The sequence below is a fragment of the Trachurus japonicus genome, chromosome 21 (assembly GCF_045865225.1).
Source record: "Trachurus japonicus isolate A0001 chromosome 21, Traja_1.0".
Taxonomy (NCBI): Eukaryota; Metazoa; Chordata; class Actinopteri; order Carangiformes; family Carangidae; genus Trachurus; species Trachurus japonicus.
This window is the reverse complement of record NC_140927.1, coordinates 17322707-17346111: the sequence shown is the minus strand read 5'-3', so window position 1 is coordinate 17346111 and position 23405 is coordinate 17322707. Positions and strand designations below refer to the sequence as shown.

The following is a 23405-nucleotide window of genomic DNA, read 5'->3' as shown; positions in this document are numbered from 1 at the left end:
TATTCTGTCCTTCAGGTGCACCAATGAATGACCGACCCAGTCATGTTTAAGCCACTGTAATTTTACCTCTACTACACTGTCAGCACTAGATTATCCCTTTCCTGAACAATACCATACCTTTTATAAATCCTTAGGTAACAAATTGTGTCTGCATGGAGGCAGAACATGCTGCTTGATCTCTGAACTTAAAACTACTGTCATTTAGACTTTTTTTCTCCTTTCTTTTTTTTTTTTTTAGGAAATGCAGGGAACGAGAAGCCCCAACAAAAAAGAGGATGTCACACAGTGTTGAAATACAATGTCATCCTGTTTATGTTTTGTTACAGCCAATCCCAGGTAGATTTTTCTCACAAAAAATCAAGAGTGTGTGTCTGAATTGGCTTGGTCAGTGGGATGGGTGTGTGACATGCAGGTAAGCAGCAGTAGCTCAAGTGGTAGAGCAGCCTAGCCATTAATCATATGGTTGGTGGTTTGATCCCCAGCAGCTCTTTGAGAAGACACTGAACCCTAAATTGCTCTTCATGTGTATATGGCAAAATTGTTAGTCGATTTGGACAAAAGTGTCTGCCAGATAACCCAAATGTTTTGGTGTCTGTGTTGGCAGCATGGTTAGGTAAGCGATCTAACGGCTTGAAACATATTCACCTTACCACTGTGAAAACACATACTTATACAGCACAGCATGCTTTTTACTCTAGATATAAAAACTTTAACCTTTAACCCAGATGCTGTCCTGAATAACAACCAAAATTTGTGAAATGGAAGATGAGACATTAATATGTGAGCCTTTACCTTTACTAAACAATACACTTCTACTCCATTAGACTTATCTGATAGCTGTAATACAATAATTGTACTTACATCAATTGCCTCATGAAATATAGTTCAGCCTAGGAGGTTTTGCTGAACCTTGTGTGGCTTCAGCTCAATAATGTTAGATTGTGTCTGCAGTCAATTTTCTCTCATCGCTGTAAACTGAATATCTCTGGGTTGTTAAGTTTTGGTTGCATGAGAGAACCAACTGTGGGCTGTGGGAAAAAAAATGCAATGAAAATCTTTTTAGCTCATATATTTTTAATAGTTTATAAATGAAAATGAAAAACAAATGTATTAGCCTATAATAAAATAATATTAGCTGCAGCACTACACACTGGGCCTACGCCATTTGTTTTCTGAAGCTACACATGCAGTTTCAAATGATTAAAAAAAAAGGTATTGCTGTATTGCAGTACATATTACTGTTATATGTTGTAGGCAGGCTACACATTAAAGGCTACTGCATGTTGCATGATGTAGTATGTTACTGCAATATGTTGGAGTGCATGTTGCTGCATGTGTTACTGTATGGTGCAGCATATTGTTGTGCTGTGCATGTTCCTGTATGTTTATGCATATGTTAGCCTACAGTAAGTTGCTGCATATGTAGCAGATATGTTCCTGTATGTTTATGCATATGTTAACATTGCTGCGTGTGGTGTGTTACTGTAGCCTAGGTATATGTTTTTGCATATTGCTAGACTATTATGTCATGTAGCTGTATATTTGCTGTTAATGTTACTGTAACGTATACATATTAATCTTGCAGCATGTGCAGCTGTAGTATATGTAACAGTGGATGTTACTGCCTCTTGCTGCTGTACTAGTTGGTTGTATCTTGTCTGCAGGCTGCATCCCAGCAGCCCAGTCCCCCGTGTCCTCGCCTGAACCCGAGCAGACAGGAAATGCTGTAACACATGTCACACACCAACTTTCTTCGTGCTCTGCCCCGGAGCACCTCTCCGAGCGGCTCCTCAGCTGACACACCGCCCTGCAGACAGAAAAGGACAATACTTGGCTAAATATATTTCAGTGTCCGTCCTGTCGTGTCCGCTGTCGTCCCGATGCCCAGCGCCTGCGCCAGTCCTCTGCAGCTGACGTCACACCCAGCATGGCGGTCAAGGTGACTCCGTCAATATTTCTTATCACATATTAATTTTAAAGGCAGTAAAGTGGCTGTGAAGGAACCGATGTCGGACACGGAGGGCAGCTTGTCTGGGCGGACGCGTGGGTTTAAAGCTTCTGTCTAAAAAAAATGCGGCGGAGTCCCCCTTTATTTTAATCCTGCATCTTTACATAGGCGCATCTCTGCCGGCCGGCCTCGCAGACAGCTGTAATTTCTTTCCTCTGTTGCATTTCCAAATCAGAGACTATTTGACTTGAAGCGGTTTTATGTGCACTGAAAAGGATCGCAGCACGGTTATTTGCAAATGCAGGGTGTTGAAGCCTAGTTCCTTTTTCTTTTTTTCTTTTTTTTTACAGTCGCCTGGGATCGATCCTGCTGAGCTGACTGCGTAAAAATCAAAGCTGAACAGTGACAGCTTGAAGTTTATTTTTTTATTGATAAACTGATTGAACCTATAGTAGAGTAGCATGCTGTTGTGTAGATGTAATCATGATATTCTGAATGTGAACTTTTTATTATAGTAAATTCAAACTTGTGTGTTATAGGTCCAAACAACAAAAAGAGCCGACCCCACTGACTTGAAGACTATATTTCTGAAGGTAAGACTGTCACTCACAGGAGTTTAAACATTTGGTGCATTAACTTACATGGCAACATACAGATACAAGCAGAACCTGCAAATTACAAGTCCACTACCATGTTGCAGTCAGCCAGTAAGTTTCTATGTGGTGTCCACTGGGATACATAGTTTAGGAAAGGTCAGACAAATGCTTCGACTAATTTTGGACCAGCTTCAAGAGAGAATCTCTCCTACTTTGACTTCATATGTGTCTGTAGTGTGTGTTTTGATCATGTCACTGAATATCTCATCATCGTACTCTCTCCATTACCCCTCAAAGATACAAATCCATGTCATTAGTGTATAGGTTTTTTTTTTTTTTTTTACCCAGGTCTTGGAGTGTAAACTTGTACCTGAAAGTAGAGGCTGTGAGTTCCAGTCGCCTTATGGTCCCCCCACATCTCTTGACTCTGCTATAAGAGGGCTGCGCAATTTGTGATGCATACAGGTGGAAGAGTTAATTACTGGAAGCTCATTCTGACTGCCTGTATAATTTGATTAAGAACTACTTGAGGCCTACTGTGAGGGTGAATGGATACACAATCATGTGATGTTGAAATGTGGCAATAAATTGCTTGGAATTAATATTTTCACTTAAAACATTAATTCAGCAGAGTGCAATGAATTGTAGCCTTGAAAACACTTGGCGTGAAGGTCTCCTCCCACACTCCTTCTCTGTTTATCTCATGCTCTCTCTATCTGAGCTTGGCTCAGACCCACAAGTGTGGCCTTTCTCTTGCCAGTTCATGTGGCGCTTGTGCTTCCAGAGCTATCTCTGTTCCAACGTGAAACCCAACCAGGAGCTAAAAATGAACTTACGTCTTAAAGCCCGACTGAGATCTCAGGTTTAGCACACTGCTGCGTTAGCCGTGCTTGTTGTGCTTCAGTCATGTGAAGTTGAAACACAATACTTGAAGATCATTGATCGTTGATGTATTTTATCAGTTAAAGTTAGGTTTGTGCAAGATGACGATATAACACGACACAACAACAACACACAACAACAGAGATTCCCCCGTACTGTCCTGCTATACAGGGAGGTACCTCTTTAAGACAGGAGCTGTGGTCTGTGGCTATTTAAGACTATTGCAAATCAATGAGAGGAACTGGTTATATTAGACCTGTAGGATTTTTGCATTAGGTGCCTCAATTTTTCAGCCATTTATTTCAGTAAATTAGTTGAAATAATGACATTGCTCACCTCGATTGTTGGTATTGGTGGCTTGCAAGTTTTATAAGCAGGCTTGTGATTGAAAAGTCTTGTTTCAAACATCAGACAGACTGTATACATTTGGGTGGAGAAGCCCTAAATGCTCCATTGTAGCTGCTCAGTGGCCAAAAGATTGTCCTGGGCAGCTTCCAGGTGTGACTCTGTGTAACTGTGAGCATGGACCAGCTGTATGTTCCTGAATAAATAAAGGACACTGTAGAACAAGCAAATGGTACAGTATGCATTATGTACATGGTATGTTATGTTGTGTGTCAGATATTTCACCTTTTATATATAGCTATGTATTCACTTCTTTGGGAGAAAGATAGTTTTCTGCATGAAGTGAAAGGAAGACAGTGATTTGAAAGAGACTATAGGCAGTCCAATCCTTTTTGTCCTGATGGGATGAAACAGCACCAGTATTGTATATGTTTAAGTTTACAGTGGAGGGCCACTGAAGACCATATGTGCTAGCACAGAAAAGTGAATATAAACATGGTATAGTCACTCAGAAAAGAGATACCAATTGAGAAAGCCACAGTAACTCAGCCTTGTTCATTCCTCACCTACTGGTTGTTTTGTATTCAGTCTCCACATGAGTTTCTTTCAGTAAACAACACTTTAATATTCTCAGTCTACATTCAAAGTCTACATGGTCTACAGTACATCTACATCTGTCTCTCTCCTTTGCAGTATGCCAGTGTTGTGGAGGATGGAGAGCATTATATGACCCCCAGGGACTTTGTACAGAAGTACCTGGGTCTGCATACACAGCCTCAACATAACCCCAAAACTGTGGACCTGATAGCTGGAGTGGCTGACACCACTAAAGACGGGTGAGTTACAGTGATACTGAGGAGGTTGCTGCGGAGGTCCTCTGTTATGCTGGGATATGTTAATATTTGTAGATTGCTAGTTTTTCTTACATATGTCTGAATTTTCTCAACAAATGTTTTGTAGGTTGTGCCTTTTATCCCCAGTGTTAGCTCCAAACCCCTTTGTGGACTCAAATCACCCGTTTGCTTTTATTTGTCTATTGAAAATGATATTTCTGTGCTGTTTACACTTCCTCAGCTTGTCCTGAGCGCAACGTAAATTACAAGTGAAATTTCAGATTATAGGATGTCAGCACAATACCACAGTACATGAGTGGCAGTTATGACACAAAGACAACAAGCACGTCAGTGTGAACTGACAGACATACACAACAATTCTTTATTAGCTGCTGCGCGAGGGTTATGTGCAAGTGTGTACTTACATTATATTGCTGCTTCCTCTGTTGATATATTCCTGCGCTAAATATCACAAAAGCAAAACCTGTAAAAAAAAATCTTTGAACCAATAAAGTGACTGCTTCTGTCTAAAAATGTTAAATCCTCAAGGCACCCATTATTTAGAAACAGCTAAAATTAAGCTTTAATTTACAACAAAGCAAACCGTGTACTCCTGTTGCAACAGGTTGTTAATAATATAACTTTAATTCCTCAAAGGCAGCACAGGCAGCAATTAACCTAATAGCCACTTTGATTCTGAATTCTCACTACCTGTGTGTTATTGTTTTTCTTCCAGGTGCCCCACCTGTTTAATTGACTAGATATTCTGTAGATTTAGTTGGGGCAGTGCACCATCAAATAAAACCATGTGTAGGTGCCAGAGGGACTGTTAATGATTGATCCCAATGATGTTTGCGGAGTAAATAACCATCTTTATCAGCTAATTTTAATCCTACCGTTTATTTAATGCCATTGATAAGATAAGCCAAAATATATCTGAACTACCTGATCATTGTTGTACATAAAAGAGCAGCAATTAAACTCATAAATGCTTCATAAATAGCTAAAGAATAGTCACACCAGGGTCCAAGACAGATATTCAAATACACTTTTTCTAAGCATGTTAAAATCTCCTCTTTGTATGTTTTAAAGGTGAAGTCCATAGTTAATTATTATCAATGATGTCTGATAAATTAACATTTGTCTTATAAAAACCAATATGAAGAACTTTTGAAGCTGGATGAGAAGTTCTTAAAGGGCCCAGGATGCATTTCCATTTCAACTGGGCAAACTTACTTGAACTTACCAATGATCATATGATATGGTGAAAGCTGAAAGCTCCAGGACGGCTACTAAATGCACTTTGAAATAATTTTTTTTTTTTTTTATCAGCTTGCCAAGGGAAAGAGTGAACTTCGAAGCTTTGCTAAAAAAAATAGATTTAGTTTTACATCACTTCTCTTATCCTTAGTCAGTAGCCTTATCAGTATTGTGTGTTTTTCTCTCATCCATTTAACTGGCAGGATGATAGATTGTGATATTATTGGAGCTTTTGTCATTTGCCAAAGATACTGTATATATGTTCTTTATTCAGATAGCACTTTTTCTTTCTTGTCCAAACAGACTGATCTCGTTCCAGGAGTTTCTGGCCTTTGAATCAGTTCTATGTGCCCCGGATGCCCTGTTCATAGTTGCCTTTCAGTTGTTCGACAAGAATGGATCGGGGAATATCTCATTCGGTATGTACAAGGTGCTTAAAGTCAGCATGCTGGTGTGGGTGTGTACTGTATATACATATTACAGGATACCTTGCATTATGTGATGTATACAGAGTGTGAATGCTGACCTCATAGAGAATGTATGTAAAGTATTCAAGATGCGTCTTGATGTAGTTTCAATAGATTATTCATACTAATGCTGGAAAGTACCAAAAACCTTCTGCAAGACAGGGGGCTTAAGGTGAGTTTGAGTGTAACAGTGAATGTTCAGGGTTGCATGTACTATTATTACCAAAGCATGTGTTGTCAATAAATGCAGCACTAACCACATTTTTTCAATTTCTGGCTCTTTTGGAGCCTACAAAGTATTAGATATGCCAGCAGCTTGTATTTTTAAAGTCTCATCCCAAGGCAGGACAGAAAGCGAGTTGTGTGGAACATCACATTATAACCAGCTCCATCTGACAAGAAGAGAAATGAATCCAGCATGTCATAAACCAAGAGGTGCAGAGTCATACAAAGGGAGCTGCTGCTTTGCTTTTTCTGTGCAATGGGCCTCCATAAAGCTGACTGAAATTGAGAGCAGTGCTTATACAGAAAATTTCCTGGATGGACTCAAAACCGTCAAAATGTAAAAGGAAAGAGACTGTCAAACAGCCCATTCAGCAGCACAGTCCAAATGGACTCTTTCCTCTACTTTAACAAGGTTCTTGACAAATGGAATGAGGATGTGAGATGGACATTATAGTTGCATCTTGCATGTTTTTCCCTCTGTCTCTTGTCACTGCTCACTCATGTCTCGCTCTTCCAGAGAATGTACGTGACATCTTCAGCCAGACCGCAGTTCATCACCACATTCCCTTCAACTGGGACTGTGAGTTCATCAGGCTACACTTCGGCCATGAAAGAAACAAGAACCTCAGCTATACAGAGTTCACACAGTTTCTGCAGGTATGCATTTTTGCATCACAGAAAAGCACAAGTCCAACATTTACAATGAAAGCAACAGTGTGACATTTTTAGAAGTCTCACTCCCGTGCCTTTATGCATATATGAAAGCTGGTTGGATCACTTCAGCATAAAGACTGACTCACATGTTTTGGATGTTTCATCTTCACTGTTTCATCTCTCTGGTTGTTCGCGTGGTTTGCAGTAGCCCAGTGTGTCACTGAGACACTTAATGCTGTTGTTTTGCTTTATTGGTTGTTGCCTGTATCTCATTGAGACTTCAGAGAAGCGGCACGGTCAGGGAGGAACCTGGGTTGGAGTCAAGGACTGTGGTCTTAGGCAGAAGCTGGGTGGTCCGAGAGTTAGACAGGCTGCGTTGTGGCTCCACTGCAGTGTGGGATCCCTCAGACCAGTTTGTGGTTTATCATACTTGACTGGGGCTTCCCACCGCTGCACCAAAGACCCCTTTGTGTGGAGGTTTTAATTTACTTCTGTCACTATTATTGTGTTGTTTTTCTGTCATGTCCAAGCACATTTCATTTCTTTTAACTCGTTATTACTTAAAGCACGAGGACAAGTCTATGTGTAGATTTGAGTGTGTTTTTTTTCAAACAGTCTCGGCTCTGCCACCTTGTGGCTGTTGCAGAATGTGGCCTTGACTGCTGACTGCAGATGAGTTTGAAGATTTTTGAGCTTGGCAGAGTACGGTGTTTTGTGAGGCAACAAAGTATCATCACGAGTTTTCAACAATATAATCAGCAAACATTGTGAGAATTAATCTCCAGCAACAATCCACTGATTAGGTTATCAGAGCCAGTGTGTAAAGATGAAGTAACAGCTGAATATTGCAGTGACAGTGCTCTGTGATCCTCTGGTTATATGCGATGAGTCTTGACAGTACATACTGACCCGGGGTCAGCCTCCTCCTGCATCCCTTTCTGATTGCATGGTTGTCATACTGAATCATCTTCCTGCGGACACACCTGCCGACTGTCTCACCAGACTCTTGGCTCGGCTCTGGGATCAGGCTTCTCAGGACATGGTTTCCATTAGTCTCCAGAGAGACAGTGGTGATTAGAAAAGCCAGCGTCTGACACTGTCACATCTGATGACTCTCACGTCTGTCCAACACTGATATTATTATTCTTTCTTCCTCAAAAGTTCAATTTCACCTCTCACTTGTAATGCGATTCTCCCCATCTCAGGCACACGCTCCTTCAGTCCTTTTGTGAGCTGAAGGTTTGTGTATGTTTTTCCTCTGTGTGTTGCTGCAGGAGCTACAGCTGGAGCACGCCCGCCAGGCTTTTGCACAAAAAGATAAGAACAAAAGTGGCACCATCACTGCCTTGGACTTCAGCGACATCATGGCCACCATCAGACACCACATGCTGACTCCATTTGTCGAGGAGAATCTGGTTTCAGTGAGTTGTAGAAAAAGTCCTTCAGCAGTTGTGAACATTTTTTTTTATTAAGAAGCATGAACGGTTTGGATTCAGTGGCTACAATTATCTTCGACATCTGTGTTTGTATTTCATTTTTCAAAGAGCTGCTGTCATTTAGCAGGCTTAGGGACGTTTAAAAGAATACAGTAGAGTCATGTGAAGTCCTCCTGCACAGAGGGAATGACAGACTTTGGATATTTGTCCAGGCTGCAGGAGGGAGCACCTCCCACATGGTGAGCTTCTCCTACTTCAATGCCTTCAACGCCCTCCTCAACAGCATGGAGCTGGTGCGCAAGGTTTACAGCACCGTCGCCGGCACACACAGAGACACACTTGTTACCAAAGGTAAACATGAGACACACTGTCGGGTCTCCTCTTGACACCAATGAAACAGAAATGTGTGTTTCTTATGTAGCTGTTCAATCACATTTTAACTTTCTTGACAGAGTGGTGTGAGTGAACACACAGGGAACATTTACTGTAGCACTAAATTACAAAGGTAATGAACATTTCTAAACTGGTAATCAGATCATCCTGTACATGTAGACCTGCAACAGATAGTCGTACTGTCAGTCACATCTGCTCCTAATTGTGTTTTCCACCCAAGCTGTAGACTGTTCCTTTTAATTTCTTTCCATAGTGTTTTCTCCTTGTAAAGCAAAAACTATGGACAAATAGTATTTGCAAATCATTCTTGTTATTTGTATTATCAAAAATATGGGTGCAAAAGCCAACACTCATGTCAGCTGTCAGTCACAGAAAAGCATATCATCGCAGTACTCGAGATCAAAGAAGCAGGCTTGTAACTATAGGTTGCAATCCTTGGACCTGACACGAAGGTCTTTGTGGCTGAAGTGAATAACCAACTCTTTTCCTTTCTTCAACAACTACCATTCAGTTTCCTTTGAAAAAGACCACCTGATGGTAATGGGGCTTCTCAGCAGAAGTGAACATAAAGCACATATAAAAGAGTGACATTGGGGGTACTGCCGGGTAAGGAGGTAAAGCACCTTACAGACTTGATTTCGTGTTTCTTTTTTTGTTTGTTTTTTTAAATATCCTGTTTAGCAAAAACTCAAATAAGCAAGGAACAGTATTTGCAAATACTATTTAATACCAGACCACTGTAGATAGTACCTGACATAGCTAACCTCTCCGTTTTATGTTTGACTTTAATGTTTGACTTTAATGTTTTGACGCTACAGTGCCTGGAGTCGTGTTGGCATCATTTAATTTCCTCCTCTCTGTGCTGCTTTGCAGAGGAGTTTGTTCACGGTGCCAATAAGTTTGGTCAAGTCACTCCGATGGAGATTGACATCCTGTACCAGCTCTCTGGTCTTCACTCCCATTCTGGGTAAGATTCTCACTTCATGTTTTATCTAGAATAAAATAACTTTGGTCTTTCTACACAGTATCTCATATATGTCTCAAAATAGACTATCAATAAAAATGTAAAAAAAAAAAAAAAGAAAAGAAAGAAAGAAAGAAGAAAAGAAAATAGGCTGTATTGTAGTTATAGTTGTATTTCCTTCTTTTATATATGTATATATTACAATAGTGAAGTATTTTTCATAACTTGTTAAAATATTTTGAGCTGTTACTAATTTAATACATTTGAGGTTCCTAGCAAGACTTTGCCAACATGATTAGGTAAGGCAAGGCAAAACAAGTTAATATGTTTTATTTATTTGCTATTGCTTTACATAGCCTTAGACCCTCACAAGAAAACCCTTAACAGGGAAAAAACGGGATAAAAGCCTCAGGGTGAGCAACAGAGGAGGGATCCCTCACCCAGGACGGGCAGACGACGTGCAGTAGATGATGTGTACGGACAAGAAAACAGTTTACAACATGGAATATGGAATAAATGGGGATTGTTCAGTCAAGGAAGAGCTGATGAAAACAGCAGTGGTGGGAAGGCTGGGCCATATACAGGGACAGGAGGGAGAGCAGACCGGCTTAATGGGAGCACTGGTAGGCAGCCTTAACGAAAAACTCTGTCATAGAGGAAGGTTTTAAAGCTGGACTTAAAGGTGGAGAGAGTGTCTGACTCTCTGACCCACGGAGAGAGCTGGTTCCACAGTAGAGGAGCTGGTTACTCAAGGCTCTGGCTCCCAGTCTGTTTTTAGAGATACAAGGAGTCACTAACAGACCTGCTTTCTGGGAGCGCAGTGTACTGTACTAGGTCAATAAGGAACAATGAGGTCTTTAAGATTGAGCTTTGTCATTAAGAGCATTTTAAGTCAGTAGAAGGATTTTGAAGTCTATTCTCTATCGTACAATAAGCCAATGAAGTGAGGCTAAAACAGGAGAGATGTGGTCTCTGTCTCATCCTGACAAAAGAGAGCTACAATAGTCCAGCCTAGAGGTGACAAATGCATGGACCAGTTTCTCAGCATCACCCTGAAAAAGGATTAGAGGTCAGACTTATAGCTATTATTGCGCTGAAATAAATATGCTGTGGGTGTGGGGTCAGTTTAAAAGACGTTTTTAAAGGCGTATTAAAGACATAAATACATTTGTAAACAGACTTTAGTTTTTCCATCGATGCAGTCACCCAGGTAGGTTCTGCTGCTGCTCCTCAAATCCAGAATGTGTATTCAAAACATTTATACAAAACGTCTTTTTTTTAATATGTTACTGGACTGTTTATTGGCTGTAAAGATAAAGTTACTGCTTATTCAGTTTAACAACAGTTGCTCTACTGGCTGATTTACAAGACAAACATAAAGCATGAAGATAAACTTTATGAAGCGTCAGGCCAGTGGGGAATATTTGCGTCTCAAGCACAGAGTTACAAAACGCTTTCATTTACTTGTTGGGGCCACGGGCACGGATCCAGCTTTGTTTGTCTGTGGTTTATATAAGATTAAATTAAAGTTGCAGTAACTTCAAGTTAAAGCCAGTAAAAAGGTCTGTGGAAAATCTTACATCACTGGCTGCTGCTCACAGTAGATGCTGGGCTCTCTGCTTTTTCCTGGCCTAACTCCCTCCCTCCCTGTGTGTTAAGGCGGCTGAACCACGCAGACATTGAGAGGATAGCTCCACTGGAGGAAGGAGCCATGCCATACCACCTAGCAGAAGCCCAGAGACAGGTACCCTGATTGACTCCACTAATACACCTCACATCCTAGTCCCTTTTATCAAAGCCTTTTCCCCCTCTCCCTTTGCTTCCTTCTCAGAAAGGAGCGAGAAAAAAAAGAGAATGCTCAGACACTGAATTAGCAGAGTGCCCATGTTTTTCTTCCCTTGTGAAGTACATTACTTAAACTCGCAGATAAAAGTACACCAATTATAGCTATAGAACACGAATGGATTTTTTGCGTCTCTCCATGAAAGACTCTCCCCCATTTTATTCAGTACGGCTGCACATACGGATCAGCCGCAATCACACATCTGAGAAGCTAATAAGAGGCTTTTATCAGTGTGAGCCTTGAGGAGTTTTAGGAGCCTTTAGCAAAGTCTGCTAATGGCAGAAGGGGAGTGGGAGTCAAGGTGGATGTGGGAGCACAAAATAGTTCCTGCCTCCACCGGATAACACGGCTCTATCTCAGGCTGTGGTCAGAGCTTTCAGGCCACTCGTGCTCCTGGGACTCGTGCTCAGAGGTCTGGAATTTGATTCCTTTGGGGTGGGGGGCTGCAATTCTCAGGCCTGCCCTTTAGTGGAAGTAGGCTAATTGTTTAAACCCTTTGATCAAGACCTCGATCTTGTTAGCATGCAACCCTCGGTGGAAGCATCTGGGAAGTGGAAAAGAGGGATCTGCTCTGCTCCCTTCTCATCTGGTCTGGGAGAAGTTACTCACGGCCTCAACCTGCACACACACACACACACACACACACACACACACACACACACACACACACACACACACACACACACACACGCTTTAACAGAGTCTCACTCTGACTGTGCAATATTCATGTAGATACTTATCTGGACATGGAAAAGGCTTGTAGGGCTAATCTGTTCCCCTGCACCACAGTGAAAACAAAGGGGCTCCGTTTTTAACATCAAACACTGATACGGAGATCAAGCAGATAAGAGAGAAATTATACTTTGTTGTAAAAATAAAAGACGACCTTTAGCTCGTAGCCCGCCACATGTTGCATGTGTGGAAAACCCGGCCACAGATTCACACAGTCGTTTACTGTATCAAAGCTGGTCTGTCTGTGACATTTAATACTCTGATGATGAATCAGACGTTATATGACATGTCCACATTCCTTTGCTTTTCGCATTTTTCTTTCCACAATGTATCTAGTTCGCTATAGTTTAATAACCAGTCGATTCATGCTTGGTGTTCTGACCCCCCCCCCCCCCCCCCCCCGGTTTTTCCTCCAGATTCATTTGACCACTGGTGTCTTTTTCTCCTATACAGCACGGTCACGAAACGCATCGGCCCATCTATCTCCAGGTTGCAGAGTCTGCCTACAGGTTTACTCTGGGCTCAATCGCTGGAGGTGAGTGACATGTCTGCCGCAGAGCCCCCGGCCCGCCCGAGGGGTAACCTAAGCCGGGCCAGACTGGCGCGCCGAGGCCCCGGGGCCGGCCATTGTGCTGCAAGGAGAGGGGCTGTGATGTGAGGCTCCGGCTTTGTGCTGCCGTGCCATCGGTGGCTCCAGGCTGTCGTTGGAGTCGGAGCTTTGGAATGACACAAATCTTCCGGAACCGCACTCTCTGGAATCTCCGTCTAATTACACTGGAAGGAGCGGATACAACGAACCTCTGACACAACTGCCCCTCACACAGGAACACACTCTGATTCTGTGTGTGTGTGTGTGTGTGTGTGTGTGTGTGCGTGCGTGGCGTGCGTGCGTGCGCTCCCCAGGCACACAGAAACGTATCAATCCTTGCTCACCAGTAGGCAGTTCAGACAGGGGTGGGGGAAGTATAGAAAGAGATGTATATCATAACAGGCATATGGTGAAACTGCCATAGTGTGATGAGCTGTTTATCACCCTCTGTGCTGAATGAGTCTGTATGTTTGAGAGAAGAGTCATTACAGCAGCCTTTTGATGTCAGGCAGGACATGGCAAGTAGAGCTGCGAACAGGAGTTGAGTGCAACTACCTGCAGTCTTGCCTTCCCAAACAGTTTTCCCACAGTTACCAGACTTCCTACTGTAATAACTGCTTTTTATTAGTTTACACACAGACACGGGTCTGTTTATTTTCCAGCGATCATTTAACAACCTGCCCATAAACATATCGGCGTAATGGCATTAAGCATAGGAAGGAATAAGGGTGACAAGGTGCTTTTATGGATCACTGTCTTCGAGCTTTAAAATCAGTTTTAGAGCAGAGAAATGATTAGTTGATTAATCATTTGGATCAATCAAAGTATGTTTATCAAGTATTTTGTCAATGACTGAGCTGCTTTTCAAACCTAATCCTCAGTGTTAAGTATGTGTCTAAGATAACTGTACTAACTAGTAAAATGTGTCATATTATGTACCTATGTAAATATGTTTTTCAGGTGTTCAGTCACAATTGTTGGTAAGTCATTGTTTGTAGAAATACAGAATAAAGACTTCAATCGGTGAAAAATATGTGTGTTTTGTAGCCACTGGTGCCACGGCTGTGTACCCCATCGACCTGGTGAAGACGCGCATGCAGAACCAGCGCTCCACAGGCTCCTTTGTAGGAGAGCTGATGTACAAGAACAGCTTCGACTGTGCGAAGAAGGTGCTGCGGTACGAGGGCTTCTTTGGATTCTACAGAGGTAAAACCCTTCACAGGTTTCACAGCGCATAAAAGGACCCGAGCTCTACGTTGCAGGTCAACATGGGGGGTGTCTTTGCAAAACAAACCATCTGATGGGAAGGCATCAGGATTTGTCAGTGTGCTATTATCAGCAGCATGGTTTGCTAATTGATACCAGAAACCTTTGCCCTCCCTGTTCAGCAGCAGAATAAAGCAACACCCAGGGGTCGCGTTTTCATTATCTCAATACCAGGGAAAGCTCCCCAAGGAAAATGACCAGAAGAATCCATGTAGTAGCAGTGTCTGATCTGCCTCTGTCCAGGCGGTGATCGTGGTGCTGAAGGCTTGTGATATACAACACTTCTACCCTCAGGCTGTTCATACTATGAGGGAAGTCAAGACTGCCATCTACTGCTACCTCCACAACTGCAGCTCTTTGTTGCTCAGATCTGCCTCCCACCAAACCCCCCCACCCCCCCCTCCTTCTCTCTTGCACATGATAAGAGGGTGATTGACTTAGAGACAGACACGCTCGGCTGTTTTCTGGCTGCATACCAGCAGCGTTCACTCAGCAGCTCCTTCAGAAGTTTATCTGGCTTGATGAAGGACAGGCGGTGAAACAGTATGGCGGCTATCGCCACCGTAGCACCCAGCCCCCCCCCGCCTCCCCCTCCTCGATCTTGTCCGTGGCCACACAGCTCTCTCTCTGTTCCCCACCAACAGTGGGATCAAGCCTCAACAATGTTGATCCCATATTCACCAGCAGTGTCATATTTTTTGGACTTTTGTTCAATTTCAATGGGACCTTTGTGTTTTGGTGCATCAGATGTATCAGCCACATCTGTAAATATTTATGGGTTTGTTTTACACACACAAGAACCCTGCAGCTTATATTGTTCTAGCTGTCAGTGGATGTATTCATACAGCAAAGATAAAAAATGTGCATTCATTTCGAGCCAGACTTTGTCTCTCTCTCTCTTTTCTCTCTCTCAGGTATTCTAATGGTATCTATGAATAATATTTTGCAGGTCTCCTCCCGCAGCTCATTGGCGTTGCCCCGGAGAAAGCTATCAAACTCACGGCAAGTCATTCCACTGTGTAGCTTAGAGTGTTCAAAAAGTTGCTCTGAATGATTCACTGTGAATGAAAAACATGCATAGAGCATAGAAGAAACGCAGCCTTCGCAATCAAGATGTGACTGAAACCACAAGTTAACATTAATGCCCCTGCTATCAAGATTGAGATTGTGTCTCATCTGCCTTTTTTTTCCTGATGTCTTCTTCCCTTTTTTTTCAGATGAATGATTTTGTCAGAGACAAGTTCACCACAGAAGATGACACCATCCCCCTGGCTGCGGAGATTCTGGCTGGTGGATGTGTAAGCATTACTTAAGTGATCCTTTGAATTCAGTCTGTGGGTGATGAACTCAAAACCAAGTGAAATAACACAGAATGTGTATGACTGAAAGTAATCCATGCAGAGTATAGAGATATATAATATATAATATGAACAATTATTTAGTTTGTTTCATTGTGTGACACTGTTCACTTAACGTAGTTTACTAAAATACACAAATTTGTTACCCGCCAAAGTAACTATGACATCTTGTAGCAGAAATCTTTGTGTATGACCAATTTGCTTGCTCACTGAGGCATATGTAGCAGTTCACTTATGAAAACATTTTAGATGTAAAGCATATTGCTGCCAACACACACCTATTCACACTCTGTTGATTTGGATGTTCAGTAGCATGATATAATGTTTCAGTACCTGCAGGGTTGGATGTCTGGTGCAGGTAAAAACTAGTGATTATGTACAGCAGTGCAAGTATTCAGACCTGATACTACAGTATAAAAATACACCATTACATCTTTCACTGAGAATGTCACTTCAGTAAAAGTACATACTTTCTTTTATAGCGAAGTGTGCATAAAGTAAAAGTACTTATAATCCATACTTTTTAATGCACATTTTATTTCTGGATTATAATAATGGATTGATTCATGTGTAAGTAGGACTTTGATATTGTAGTTGGTTGAGGTATTTTAATCAAACACAGTACATGATGTTGATATCAAATATATTACTCCCCTGTTTAGGCCAGAGCATGTGGACCGTTGTGTTTTTGGATTGTATTTTGGATTATAATTATGGGGAAATGTCAAATTGTTATTTTGAGTTATAGTGGTCATTTATTTAAAATTTTAGTTTCATTTGAATTTCATCTCACTCAATTTATCAACATATGGTTCTCATTTTAAAAAATTGCACTGTAATTATAACTCATTTATGTGTGTGTGTGTGGGATGCATTGTTGTTATTCCCGGGTCAGCTCGTGGGTTGCCTGAAATATAAAAGTTAAATTTTTTGTATTTTTTGTATTTTGACTCACAAGATACTTTTAGTGCAGCAGTGGATTAAAGATATAATTCTTCCGCTCTGCCTTTCCACTGGCTGTGGTGAAACGAAACAGGCAGGCCGTGGAGCAGAGCCCGCAGGTTGCTCGCAGCGGAGCGGGGTCTGCGGGGTCGTGACCCCTGTCAGGGTGTAATTGGAGGAAGAGGCCCTGGAGGGTCCTGGATGAAGCGGGGCCGAGCTCAGCGTGATTGAGTCTGACAACGCGGTACATATCTGAGGTGTGGTCGCAGCACAGGTCTCCAACACGGGACAATGAGGATGTTTCCACTACACATTTGGAACGGCTAAGAATATCCCCCATCTATGGCCGTCGCCAGTTTATTCATGTGCTTTATATCGACTGTCCCACATCTTCATGTTATTTTATGAATGTTTATTGTTAATCTGGTGGCTTGTTAGATTATCGCTGCCATGAGAAGAGAGAACTGAAGAAGATAAAAGAGAGGGGACGAGTGCATCAATCTTCAGAGCGGCGGATATTCCCCGTCTACTTTGAAAATGACTAAATGTGCCAGAGCACTTTGTAGACCTTTTGCTCGGATGTTTACAGATAAGACCCCTGCCCTGAATGTCACCAGCAGCCATCCTGGGGCCTGATTAGATTCGGGAGTGTGATAAATGTGCCTGAGTCAGAGGGTGCTGTGCCTTCGGGGCTTTACTCTCCAGGACCCCGAGCCGCCCGGGTGACTCAGCGCTCTCCCTTGGGAATGGGGGTGAATTGGGGAAGTGTGCGGGGCGAGGCCGGGCTGGGGCTGCTTGCCCTGCCACAGGAGATGCCTCGGGGGAAGTGAGGGGGCAGAGGGCTGGTGCCAGGGTCAGGGCTTCCCAACCATGAGCTTTGGCTCCTCTTCACCCCGCGCCTGCTCTGCTCTGACCCCCATTGTTGTTTCATCAATGCCTGCTTTTTCCTCCTCCTGTCAAGGCCATCCTCTGACAAATCAGATCAGACAAAAAAAATTTATCTTTTCTGCTGAAGTTTACAGAGATAATTTGAAAATTACGACTATAAAAAAACGCTTACACATCATTACCGTTTTCACCCTGAGTGCATCCCTCAGATGTGTAACCTCGCTTATCGCAGGGATCTAGATCTCCACATATAAACTGCTCTTCAGCTGTTTCTTTTTCCTTGTTGTGTCCTGCAGGCTGGAGGCTCCCAGGTGATTTTCACCAATCCTCTGGAGATTGTTAAGATCCGTCTGCAGGTGGCTGGAGAGATCACTACGGGGCCCAGGGTCAGTGCTCTGAACGTTGTGAGAGACCTGGGCTTCTTTGGCCTCTACAAGGTAGGTCAGCACCTCTGCATGACGTCTTCCACATCATCAACCTCTGTCATACAAGGGCAGTGAAAGGCGCTCCAAAGTTCCCGAGATATAATATCAACAACATGAGGAGTTTATTTGTTGTTCACTTTAGTTTATGTAACAAAGTTGCTGGAAAATGATTTCATAACAAACTGAGGGGAGACACAAACCCATTGTCATGAGGTGCAGGCTCACAGGCGGATATCAAAAAAGAGAATGGAAAGCGACACATTCATAACTATGATATGTTTATTTCAACCCAAAAAGATCGACATTTTCAGCAACAGCAGAGTCTGACTGGAGTTTTTGGCAACTCGGATGAATACAAGCACAAATTGGAAAATAACGTAAAAAACTGAACAAAAAACAGAATTTACATCTATACAAATGTCATTTGAAATCTATATTAGAGGTCAAGTAAAGAAACAAATTCTCCTTTCTTGGACGCAAACGAGTGAAAAATAAATCACGATAGACATCAGAATATATTTGCACACTGTCAAGGTAGCCAACAAGATGATGTCTCATTTTGTCCAAACAGCAGCCAAAATATAGAGATCAAAGACCAACTGCAATTAAGGTGCAACCAAATAGTTTTTGTTAAGTTTAGTCGCTGGTTGATCTCCTGTTGCTGCAACAAGAAGTAATTTATGCATCATAGACAATTGTAAATGCTGCATTAACTATAAAAAGCATTTTAATGTGGTCACTGGCAAACATGGAGTTAATTTTTGCTTTACTGTTGACCTGTTTAATTCATAACTGATTTGATTTGTATAATTGATGACATGCATTTTTATGCAAAATAACAAATCACACAAATGTAGCAGCAATTCACACTAAGTACAGGTGAGTACAAACAAGTAATATTTCCCTTTTACATGAAGTGAAACAGGTAACAAGGTTAACAAGGTAACAAATAAAAACACCTGAGCAAAAATAGAAAACTTGAATGAATATACTTTAATTTCCTCTAACGTATATTAAAATTATTTAATCCCCACACCCCATAACAATACAGAGATGAAATACTAATGCATTTGAACAACCAGTTGAATGTGTGCATAGACATAATGGAGATCAGGATCAGAAATGTGAACATCAAACAGTGCTTTTGCTCACTGCTTGCAATTTTCCAAAACAGTGTTCAACATGCAAAAGAAACTGTGGCCAACAACCGGCAGCAAATTAGTGAGGGATTATACTTTGCTACTGCTTATATCCAGATCCTTGTGGGTTTACTTACAGCTGGACTCATGTGTTCATACTCAATATTTTAATGAGTTGCAGACAGTGTGTGGCTTGTTAAAAAAAAATGCTGACTTCCTCTTGGTAGAGGCAGCCAGCGCACTGGGGTTCATGTTGGTGATGAGTGTGTCTGTGTGTGTGTATGTGTGTGTGTGTGTATGTGTGTGTGTGAGAGAGAGAGATGGATTTCTCTCTGGAGGCTGCAGCGCTGCCCGGGGCTCTTTGGCTCCATCATCAACACTAAAGCCCCCCTGTAGGTTGAACAAGACAACTCCCAGGACTGAGCCACTTCCTCTGCCCATGTAGAAGCCCTGGTATGTTGTATATACTGTATGTTTTATAAAATGATATATTTATTTTTTCTGTCAGGGAGCCAAAGCCTGCTTCCTACGTGACATCCCCTTCTCTGCCATCTACTTCCCTGTTTATGCCCACACCAAGGCGAAGCTGGCGGACGAGGATGGGCAGCTGGGGGCACTGCAGCTGCTCACTGCTGGAGCCATTGCAGGTAACGCACATCTGGAACGCTCAGGGTCTCTGGACATCCAAAACTGCAACATGTTGTGTTTTTATTCAGCCATCTGTTACATTATCTGCTCCAACGAATACATTTCGGCTTCCTCACAGTTTGTCGTTTCCTCCATGCGCTGAACCTCACAATAGCCTGCCTGTGTATATATATATTGCTTTTGTCATATTACTCAATACAGCTCGAGCCATTTCAGCGCCTGTGTGTGTGATGGGATGTGATGGGATGTCAGAATGTGACACCATCTGTGCATAGTGAAAGTGCTTCATTACGTTTGTTGTGAAAATCACTCCTAAGGTGTGCCGGCGGCTTCGCTGGTGACCCCTGCTGATGTCATCAAGACCAGGCTCCAGGTGGCGGCCCGAGCAGGCCAGACGACGTACAACGGAGTCATCGACTGCTTCCAGAAGATCCTCAAGGAGGAAGGTTTCAGGGCGTTTTGGAAGGGCGCAGCAGGTAAACGCGCACACACTCATAGTCCCGAGTGGTTTCATGACTGGGAAATGAGGCTCGCTGTGGTGGCTGTAATTGTCTGGAAGCCACTGGAGAAATATTAAATCCCACATTGTAATTTTCAAACCTTCTCCCATTAGCTCGCGTCTTCAGATCCTCACCACAGTTCGGCGTTACCCTGGTGACCTATGAACTACTGCAGAGATGGTTCTACGTTGACTTTGGAGGACAGTAAGTGCTTTGACCCCGTTTTCAACCAGAATGAATCGCTCATTAATACCATGAAGTGGGTTTCTCCTCTCCAGCCCTAATCTCGACTCTCTTCCTCAGCCGTCCTGCTGGCTCCGAGCCCACTCACAAACCCACCGTCCACGACCTTCCCACTGTGACTGCGGACCACGTGGGGGGCTACCGTCTGGCGGCTGCAACCTTCGCCGGCGTGGAGAGAAAGTTTGGCCTTCACCTGCCCAAGTTCAAGCCTTCTGGAGAGGCGACAATCAAACCAGCGGAGTCCAAAACGGAGCCACAGGCCTCGTAAAGCGCCGCTCGCTCCTGTCGTTAACGTTTCCTCCATAATGGTTTTATTGAACCACGATTCAATTCAGCGCATTTGAGCCGGTTGTCTTACTTTGAATGCTGCATGAGTATGGCTTTCTTGTTTTTCTTTGCGTAGCTTGCACAACTCTATTGTACATATTGGACTTCTCTACAGAGGGACATTATGGCATTACGAAAAAAGATTGTTACTGGTGGTTTTTCTGGCGTGCGACAAGCTTTGGTGTGCATGTGTCGGTTACATTTCAGAGACATGAGGATGTACAGATGTTTTCAAAAGTGTTTATTTTGAAATCAAGACCAGGGACTTGGGAAATAATTTAAATGTATTTATTGTATTTTATTGAAATAAATCATTCAAACTGTTTGTTTCTACTGTGTGAAAAGTACATTCTCACCTTTGACACATAGATTTGAGATTCTTCAGGAAACAAACCATCTCTGTTCAGATCCTATCAACACACATGACAGACCTGGAAACCACTGAGCAGTTGACAGCATAGAGGATATCCCAACTATCCCAAGTCTAACCAGCCGCACTGATTAGAGTGGAAACTGGCGTGCTATAGAAGTAGAAAGACATTTGGATTTTTGGACATTTCAGTATTGTACAAACAAGTGAATATTTATGTCATCAAGTCTAAAGGAAGAGAGATGACAACATGGGCTACAGCTGCGAGATGTTTACATTCCCTGGGTGTTTAAAGATGTGATTGCTTCAGTTCAACTTTGTGGAGATGGAGAGCAGCTATGAGTGCGTCTCATGAATATGTGGAGTGGAGCACGTACAGTATTTGGCTTGAGAGACTTAACTCAAAATTAAGGCTGATGTTAACATGCTGTAAATAAAAGACAGCTAAGGATTTTTACAGTCAAAACTAAACTTTAAGGCATCAGGTTGGAGAAAAGGACGACGGCTGTACGTTCACGAGCATGGCTTCATGTTAGTGTCTGAGGTCGATAGCCCTGTCGCTTGTGTTAATCCAAGGAAGACTGGTGACGGTCCAACTAACTGAGAAAGGCAGAGTTGTCCAACTAAGAAAGAATAAGAAATCAAAAGACGTCCATTTCCCTCCGATCAAAAACGGGGCCGCTATTAATAAGTGCGCCGCTGGTCCCTTGTACGTTGTGTCTCTGGAGAGACTGCATCAGGCGGCCAGACGCTGAGCTGCCAGCTCCTCCGCATCATCCCTGTTCTCGTTGATCTCCGCCAGCGTGCGGACAAAACGGGTCCACTCGTCGTTGCGCGGAACCGCGATTTGCTGTGGGACGAAACAGAGGCACGGATTTTAAACGCCGTCTTCTGGAGCAGCACAAGATCACAGGACAATGTGGTGGTCGATGTCCCTATTTTTCAGTTCAGTCCTCAATATCCTGAACTGCCCATTGTTGTGCAATTAATCACAAAAATAGAAATTACAGCAGGTAAGAGGCTGAATCACGTCTACAACAACACTTAACTGGCAGAACAGAACAATCAGAGACGCAGTGGTGAAAAGCAAAGTCATGTCTGCTCACCTCTCCCACTTCGTACACGCGAACTCGTCCATCAGAGTCTCCCACAGCGATTTCTTTGCCAGAAGGAGCCCATCTGACCCGGTTGAGGGCCGGGTTGCCCTCTACTGTGACGCTGGCGGTGGGGACCTGAAACAACAACACGGTGGAATTACAATCAGAGCAGTGGGAACATGCTCTGCTTCCTCATCTGTAATTAAAATTTGAATGAGGCTCTCTTCACTGGATACGCTAAATTCTTGTTTCCTTTGAAAGGGTCAAAGAAAACGCTCGTGCTTTTAGTTGACTACCGTACCTCGGTGTCGTTGTTGAGGTTCCACAGGTCCAGATGTCCAACTCCGTCCACACAAGCAAACAGAGCGGGGTGAGTCGGAGACCACATGACATCGTATACGTAATCAGAGTTATCTTCAAACGAGTACAGGGGCTTGTTGTTCTGCAGGGGGAGAGATTAAAAAGACATTTCAAATCATTTTATTTTACATTAGTTTAGTTTTGGCTACATATGTGCCTCAAATGAATACAATGGTACCACTATGGGTTATATACATATATAAAATATATTTAAAATTTGAGTTTTTACCAACGTTACTCATGTTGGACGCTGTGCATATTGTCAGATAGCTTCATGAATAAACACCTGCTATTAGCAGCTGCATTAGTCATAGCTAAACCAAGGTAATAACCACGGCTGGATGTTAGCATGGGTGAGTAGACCTGCTTAGATGGTCAACAGGGAGTATAAGCTTGAATCTATTAGCTAATAATCAAGCAGCAGCAGGTTGCGAGGCTCAAGCTGTGGCTCACAGTTCTTGTCTGTTTGATCTGTTCTTTGGCGAAACCCATCTCCTGTATGTGTCGTTTTCCTTATGAGCTCCAATTTAAAGTGGAAGGAAAGGATGGCTCACTGGTCAGTGCTCTTTAATCTGTTGTGTAGTAGCAGCAGTGTTGCTTTGGAGTTTTTACTTAATCATATAATGTCACATATTACAATGTGAATGGTGCTCTTATACAATAAAATGTCATTAT

At 42.7% G+C, this 23405-nt stretch overlaps 2 protein-coding genes across 6 annotated transcripts in view; one reads left to right on the top strand and one right to left on the bottom strand.

Moving 5' to 3' along the window:
• Window positions 1-1898: 1898 nt before the first annotated feature.
• On the top strand, window positions 1899-21228 carry LOC146965007 (electrogenic aspartate/glutamate antiporter SLC25A12, mitochondrial-like). Of its 3 annotated transcripts, none has more exons than XM_085765699.1 (18): window positions 1899-1939; window positions 2488-2541; window positions 4465-4607; window positions 6168-6283; window positions 7074-7213; window positions 8485-8631; window positions 8859-8997; window positions 9913-10006; window positions 11663-11747; window positions 13032-13113; window positions 14215-14373; window positions 15383-15435; window positions 15651-15731; window positions 17918-18058; window positions 19694-19832; window positions 20151-20309; window positions 20447-20537; window positions 20637-21228. In XM_085765699.1, exons 1-18 carry the CDS (start codon window positions 1928-1930, stop codon window positions 20842-20844), a joined length of 2043 nt encoding a protein of 680 aa, XP_085621825.1. In that variant the 5' UTR covers window positions 1899-1927; the 3' UTR covers window positions 20845-21228. The 3 variants fall into 3 exon arrangements, with proteins under 3 accessions (XP_085621825.1, XP_085621827.1, XP_085621826.1); XM_085765701.1 differs by having other exon boundaries at window positions 1899-2043; XM_085765700.1 differs by having other exon boundaries at window positions 1899-2149.
• Window positions 21178-23405, bottom strand: part of dync1i2a (dynein, cytoplasmic 1, intermediate chain 2a) — a 22118-nt gene continuing 19890 nt past the window's right edge. For all 3 annotated transcript variants that reach the window (XM_085765702.1, XM_085765703.1, XM_085765704.1), the window contains 3 exons: window positions 22672-22812; window positions 22380-22505; window positions 21178-22123 (listed from right to left, as the gene is read on the bottom strand). In XM_085765702.1, the coding sequence (XP_085621828.1) occupies window positions 22010-22123; window positions 22380-22505; window positions 22672-22812 (381 nt within the window). In that variant the 3' untranslated portion in view covers window positions 21178-22009. The remainder of the gene's footprint in view (window positions 22124-22379; window positions 22506-22671; window positions 22813-23405) is intronic.